General features: G+C 53.9%; 1 protein-coding gene across 1 annotated transcript in view; it reads left to right on the top strand.

The window, feature by feature from the left end:
- The first annotated feature begins 1637 nt into the window (after positions 1–1637).
- Positions 1638–7292, top strand: part of LOC101341936 (cadherin-23-like) — an 84039-nt gene continuing 78384 nt past the window's right edge. Inside the window, 3 exon segments of the mRNA XM_012557500.1 lie at positions 1638–1685; positions 2178–2327; positions 2803–2961. Coding sequence (XP_012412954.1) covers positions 1638–1685; positions 2178–2327; positions 2803–2961 — 357 coding nt within the window.

Below are 7292 nucleotides of genomic sequence, written 5' to 3'. Positions count from 1 at the left end.
CCACTCCCCAGTGTACCTCCCTTTCCTCAGGACCTCTGAGATGTGGCCCATCCAAGGCCAGAGGGGCTGTTCCTCTCAGCAGAGTGTGGTCCTGGGGTCCAGCTTGGCTCCTCTCCCTTCACCTGACCCAGAATCTCACTGTGTCTTTTCTCTCTGGTTCCTTCCTCTTCTCGATTCCTCTCCGGCTCCTTCCCTCTGTCTCCATATCCTTTGACTGACCAACTCCCACTGACAGAACTTGGTAAGTAAGCCTCCAAAGGGCAGGGGGTGGGGTGCTGGGGAGGAGTTGTGGCGCGGGAGGGAGGGGGCTTCTCAGAGGGAGCAGCTCAGCCCCTCACCCCCTCTCGACCCCCTCAGGTCCTGTGATCAAGGAGCCGAGGTCCAGGGGAGGGAGAGGTGTTGGTGTCACCTGCCCAGAGCTGTCACACTCCACCAGCTTTGCCTATTAGTGCCCCTTCGGGCATTTAATTGGTCCCCTCTGTCTGACGGGATGGATTCCACGCCAGGGAGAACTGGAAGCTCCGAAGCCGACCAGGCCAGAGAAGCGTTACCCCGACAATCTGCAGGGGAGCCTCTCCACAATGGGGCTCCGGAGACCCCACTGCTTGCCTGGACCCCAGGGTTGGCAGGAGGGCCTAGAGGAGCTCAGTTCCCACTTGATCTGTTCAGACCCTCTGAGCCAGTCAGACGGCACAGGCTCTGCTCCCAGACGCTGAGAAAAGGCTAAAGGCAGGCAGGGTCCCTGTTTTGCCAATTGATAAGATGGAAAAAACACATTCATTCAAGAAATGTATTTGAGCGCCTGTAGACCAGCCCCCGGGTGTCAGAGCCAGGTCACGAGAGTTCTTGAGATTTCTCAGGCATGGCTGAGGGTGTCATTTCCTAGGAAAAACTCCTTGCCCTGAGTGGGATAGGAACTGAAGCCTTGTGGGGACCATCCCCATTTTAACCGAGACCAGGGGCAGGTTCTAGAAAGGAGCCCCTCAACACTCCCCAAGCAGCCGAAAAGAGAGGGTGTGCTTCCTTTGCAAACCACGGGGTTCAGCAGAAAAGGACCCAGTGCCCAGAGGGCCTTCGGGCACTGGGTGAGGGGTTGGCTCCCAGGAATGGACAAGAAGGACATGTCCTTGCAGCACTGACCACCTAGTAGGACATCAGGCACTCAGTCAGTAACCTACTGGGCGCCTGCAGCAAAGCCAGGAGTGGTTGGTTATAAACCACAGGCCACTTGCCCCCACCCCACCAACCCCAGGTTGAGGAGATACCTTGGGGGTCATTTTCCCCAATGCAGGCAAGCAAGAAAAAGAAGTTAGGTCACTTTCCAAGCAGGCTAGCCTTGGGGAGTCAGGAAGCTGTACCTCCCACCTTCAGCGGGGGACCCTCCTTCTGACTCAGGGACTTGAGTCAATGGAGACATCACACACTTTGTGTGAGAACAGCTTGGGCAGCATCCCAGGAGCTCTGTGAGCCTGGCCACAGCCCTGGTTAGAGTAATGAGAAACACCCAGCCTAGGGTGAGGCCCCCTGAAATGATGGACTTGGGCCCCTGGGATACGAGAAGCCTGATGGGCATGGCAGCTCAGTGCCCATCCTCAGTCCAGTGTCCCCAGGTCACCCCACTGGCCACAGCAAGGAGCATGGGGGCTGACCTTGCCTCAGTCTCCGGGGTTGTTCCCACTTCGTGTGTAAGCAAACTGACTGCTCTCCCGGTAGAGCGTGTTCCAGAGAGGAGGGGGAAGCAGGAGTGCTGCTTCATCCACAGAGTCCTCCCTGTCCTAACATCTCATGCCCACTCCCTCCTCTGCTCTGTTCTCCTTCCTCTCTTTCCTCCATCTGCCACTGGCTGTTGTGGCTGGCAGACCCCTACCCACCTGGGGTCACTGGGGCAGAGGAAGGAAGCAAGAGATGGAAGATGAACCAGTCCACTTGGAAGGGATATTGTAGGCATCTGACGGGATGATGACGGGAGAAGGAACTGGAGGAGGCTAGACTCGGGAAGAAGAAGCCAGGCCAGGACCACTAGGGGTTGGGGACAGGCAGGCCATGCTCCTGCTCTTTCTCATCCTCCGCTCCCACCAAAACAGCTCCCAGCTCCGCTCCAGTGCCCTCAGCCCCATTCATGTTCTGTCCCTTGCCTGTGCCCTTTCTGACTGGTTTCTCTTCCATTCTTGCCCCAGGGCCTGAACAGCATGTTCGAGGTATACCTGGTGGGGAACAACTCCCACCACTTCATCATCTCCCCCACCTCCGTCCAAGGGAAAGCGGACATCCGCATACGGGTAGCCATCCCACTGGACTACGAGACTGTGGATCGCTATGACTTCGACGTAAGCCCCCTTCTCCATCTTCTTGGGGCAGGTGGGCGGATTTCAGGGAAAGCAAGAGGTGACACCATCCCCTGGCCTCCCCCTGCCGTCTCTCCCGCCCTTCCGTTGTGTGGTCCCTCAGAGAAGCCCACTGAGAATGGGAGGGACTGGGTGGGGTCTCCCCTTTTTGAGGATGAGGAATTGTCCAGGAATTGAGTGGAGTTTTCCCAGGCACCACCGCACAGTCAGAAGCCCCATCAGGACCCTCTAAAGCCCATCTCCTGCCAGCCCAGCCCCTTCAGCCATCCCTCCCCACAGAATCAGTGGCTGCCTTGCCCTGGGAGCAATGACAGAGGAATTCAAATTAGCATACACCTGGGATGGGCAGTTACTGGCCCAGACCAGGTGGGGGCAGGTAGACCCCAAAGAGGACTTAGGGGGTGAGGGCTCTAGGAGCATGTAGGGGCTCACCCGGCCCCCTGCTCGCCACACCCAGCTCTTTGCCAATGAGAGTGTGCCCGACCATGTGGGCTATGCCAAGGTGAAGATCACCCTCATCAACGAGAATGACAACCGACCCGTCTTCAGCCAGCCACTGTACAACGTCAGCCTGTACGAGAACGTCACGGTGGGGACCTCAGTGCTGACAGTCCTGGTGAGTCCCCCCCTCCTCCAGGGCTGCTGAGCTCTCTGGAGCAGACAGACCAGCAAGATTTTGCCCAAGGAATCTGAGCAATGAGGGAAGGGGGCGCTGTCGTTGGTATAGTAAAGCATCTGGGATTCTCCATGACGGGGTTCCCTTGGCTGAGGCAGCAAAATGAAAAAGAGGCCAGCTTGGGGACAGATGAGATTGGACTGAGGACATGTTGGTTTTCTGCCTTTTCCCTGATGAGGACTGAGCCTGGGTGGGTTAGGAGCCCTGGAAGTCCCCTCTGTAGGTGAGATAGATGCCAGCCATCCCTGAGAGACGACCCCCCCATCTGAGGACAGCACCAGGGAAAAATGGGTTCCCTGAGGCTGTCTGCGCATCCCCAGCTGCCCTTGGCCCTTTGACCAGGGACTCGTCCCAGTGTCTGTTTGTATCAGTCAGTACTCTTGGTTGCAAAGACAGAAACTTTCCAGTGGTTCAAGCAAAAAAAAGTATTGGCCCATGCTACTCAGAAGTGTAAGTGTAAAGAGGGCCCCGGACAGAGCGGGAGAAAAATGTAGAACAAAATTCAAGTTCACGAAAAAAGACCAGACTTACTGGTCTGACAGAGACTGGAGGAACCCTCGAGACTATGGCCCCTGGACACCCTGCTAACTCAGAACTGAAGCCACTCCTGAAGTCCACCTTTCAGCCAAAGATTAGACAGGCCTATAAAATAAACAATAACACACTTGCGGAATGTGCTTCTTAGTTCAGTCAAGTATACGAGACCAAATGGGCAACACCTGCCCGAAAGCAAAGACGGGACCGCAGGAAGGGACAGAAAAACTGGACGAATGGACATGGGGAAACTGGGGTGGAAAGAGAGAGAGTGCTGACATGCTGTGGGGATTGCAACCAATGTCACAAAACAATTTGTGTATAAATTTTTGAATTGGAAACTAATTTGCACTGTAAACTTTCACCTAAGCACAATAAATTTTTTTTAAAAAAAGCATAAGCGTAGATTTCAGGCATAGTTGCATCTAGGCGCTCAGTTGAGCAGGAGTCCAACTTCAGTGCTGGGCTTTGCTTTTCTGTGTTGTCAGAGGGCTACCAGCATCTCTAGGCTTAAAAAAATACCAAACCCATTGTTGTTGAGTTGATTCTGACTCGTAGCGACCCGATAGGACAGAGTAGAACTACTCTATAGGGTTTCCAAGGAATGGCTGGTAGATTAGAACCGCTGACCCTTTGACTAGCAGCCTGGCTCTTAACCACTACACCACCAGGGCTCCCTTCTAGACTTGCCACCAGGGCTCCCCTCTAGACTTACTCCTTACCAATTCATAAACCCTAGTGGGAAAAAAAATTTTTTTTCAATAGTTCCAACAAAAGTCCCAGGGCTGTCGGAACAGGCAAATTCACAGAGACAGAGGTAGATTAGTGGTTAGCAGGGACTGGAGGGGATGGAGAATGAGGAGTTATTGCTTAAAGGATACGGAGTTTCTGTTTAGGGTGATGAAAAAGTTTTAGGAATAGATAGTGTTGATAGTTACACAACATTGTGAATGAAAGTAATGCCACTGAATTGTACATTTAAAAACGGCTAAAATGGCAAATTCTTCGTTCTATATATTTTACCACAATTACACAAAAAGTCCCAGAGCTGATTCTCATTGGTCCCGCTTATTGAGCCATCCTGGAACCCGTCATTGTGACTCGATATGCCATAGATGGGCTACACTCCCCCTAGTGGAGCTGGGGATTAGGGTCAGCCCATCCAAATTATATGGGGTGAGATGAAGAATGAAGCTTTCCCAAAAAGGCTTCTGTTCCAAGAAGGAAGGGAATTGGATGTCAAGCAGGTCAAAGCAGTAGAGGTGCACTATACAAGCTCAGGATCTTGCCCATAGTGGGTGCTCCATAAATGCTATGGCGTTTAACTCACTGCTGCCCCCTGCCTGCCCACTCTGGATCCCTGAACCCCAGAGTCCTCTCTTCCATTTCTTGCTGCATCCCCACTCTACACAGGGACATTGCCTGCCTACACCAGGCCCCCTACTCTGAAATGTGTTTACTCTACAGACAGATAGTATGAAACTGTACTGAGCCCCTAGGCCCTTCCCATCTGACAGTTATTAATATTTCAAACAAATGTTTAGCTAGTCAGGCCGTCAGACGTAAACAATAAGTCTGCTGCTGCTGCTGTTTCCGTCACCCTCTGCCTCCCCCAGTCCCTGGCTCCACCAGCCTTCACCAAGGTGTTCTTGCAATAAATCACCTGGTGCTGGAGGCTCCCTGGACCCTCTTCCAGCCTCCCGGGCCCACCTGGATGGCAAGAGCCGGAGGCTCCAGCCTTCTGGACCCTAAGAGAACATCTTCAGCCTCCAACACCTTGGAATGTCAGGATGAAGGGCACACAAGCAGCCTGTGCTTCAGGGGCCTCACAAGGGGAGGAAGCCCCTTTCCCCACAGGACTGGGACTACATGGCCAAGAGCTCAGGTGTCGAGTCCAAGCTTGGTGGGTGTCAGGGATTCATTCCTGGCATTCTTGCTAGGGATGGAAGTTCTTGTTTTGCAGGGCCAAGTCCCCATGGTCCTGGGGAGGGTTTGGGGGAAGCCTGAGGAGCAGGGGTAGGCTGTGCAGTATGGATGGGGCACTTGGCATGTGGCCAGCCACTGGTGCCAATGACAGGTGGATCAGGCCCCATCTAGTCTAGGGCTGGCAGTGGGAGTAGGTGCTGATGAATGTGAGCCAAGGCCCTCAAACCCAGTGACCACGAGAGCCGGCACAGGTTCTGGGTTGCTGTGTACCCACCTGTCCCTTCTCTAGTCCCTCTCCCGGTTCCCACTGGGGTTCATAATATGAGCCTCTGTGGCTGCCTGAGGGTCTCTGCCCAAGGTGGCTGAGCCAGCCAGTCTACCTGCCCAGTGCCTCGCCCACCTCCTTCCCACCCCCTAATTCTAGAGTATGTGGAATTTTGCAACCTTTAAGCACTGAGTTCCTGGAAACTGCTGATCCCCAGGAAGGGGAAAGGATAGTTGCCCCAGTGTGGCCTAGACATGGGGCGGCCCAGCTCAGGCAGAACCCCACTGAGCCCCAGGAAAGGCTGGCAAAAGTCCCTGGAGCCTTGGCCTGGGTCTGCTTCCTTGTTAGTCCATCTCCCCACACTCTAGCACCTGCTAGCTGGCCCCAAACAGGAGGAATGCAGGAACCTGACTTCTCATCCTCAGTCTGCCACTAACCTGCCGTGGCTCCCTGGGCCTCAGCTTTTCCATCTGTGAAATGAGAGGCTTGGGCCAGGCCAGAGGGGACCCAGCACTGCACATTAGAATCACCTGGGGATCTTTTTAAAAATAGCAACATGCAGGCACCACCCCCAAAGATTCATATTCATTAAATCTGGGCGTTGGGTCCAGGCACCAAGAATTTTTAAAGGGCACCTCAGGTGACTCTCATGTACACCCAGGGGCGAAGCCCCAGCCAGAGGAGGCCCAGTGTCCTCAGCTCAGAAGTTCTACGAGGACTTACTGCAGTTGAGTTCAGGGCCTGTTGCGGGAGAGCAGCCTGCACGTAGGCTTCCATGGGGACCCAGGAGGCCATCCAGCCACAGTTGCCTGGAAGCCAATAAGAGGAGGCAATTCTGTTGGGGCAGCTCCTGGGTCCATCCTCAGAAAGGAACTAGGCCAAGTCCAGATTACCGAAAAGCAAACCAGTTACCATCAAGCTGATTCCAACTCACGGTGATCCCATGTATGCAGAGAATAACTGCTCCGTAAGGTTTTCAAGGCTGTGACCTTTCGGAATTAGATTGCTAGGGCTTTCTTCTGAGGGGCGTCTGGGTGGGTTCGAGCTACCAACCTTTCGGTTAATAGTCTGCTGCTGTTTACTGAGTCTCTGCTAGTACTGAACACTATATTTTTACACCCCTTAGCCCCCTGAGTGGTACAGATGGTTACCGTGCTTTGCTGCTAATACAAAGGTTGGAGGTTTGAGTCCATCTACAGGTGCCTCAGAAGAAAGTCCTGGCAATCAGTCCCCAAAAATCAGCCAATGCAAACCCTATGGAGTGCAGTTGTACTCACACACACAGGTCGCCATGAGCCAGGCTCGACTCCGCGACAGCTGGAATGGGTTTAGCCCATTAGTCTTCCCCACAACCCTGGGAAGTAGGCATTATTAGCCCCATTTCACAGATGAAGAAACTGAGGCCCAGGGCTAGCAAGTGCTGAAAGTGGCTTCTGCTGCCAAGTTAGGATTTCTCAAAATGAGGCCTAAGATAGAGTCCAGGGAGGGCAGAAGAGAGGGGAGTGGACAGATGCGGATGAAGGCAGAGGGCTAGAGCCAGAGCCCA

This window comes from Trichechus manatus, unplaced genomic scaffold, assembly GCF_000243295.1.
Source record: "Trichechus manatus latirostris isolate Lorelei unplaced genomic scaffold, TriManLat1.0 scaffold00106, whole genome shotgun sequence".
Classification (NCBI taxonomy): Eukaryota; Metazoa; Chordata; class Mammalia; order Sirenia; family Trichechidae; genus Trichechus; species Trichechus manatus.
Note: the sequence above shows the minus strand (reverse complement) of the source record. Positions and strands in the feature narration are given on the sequence as shown.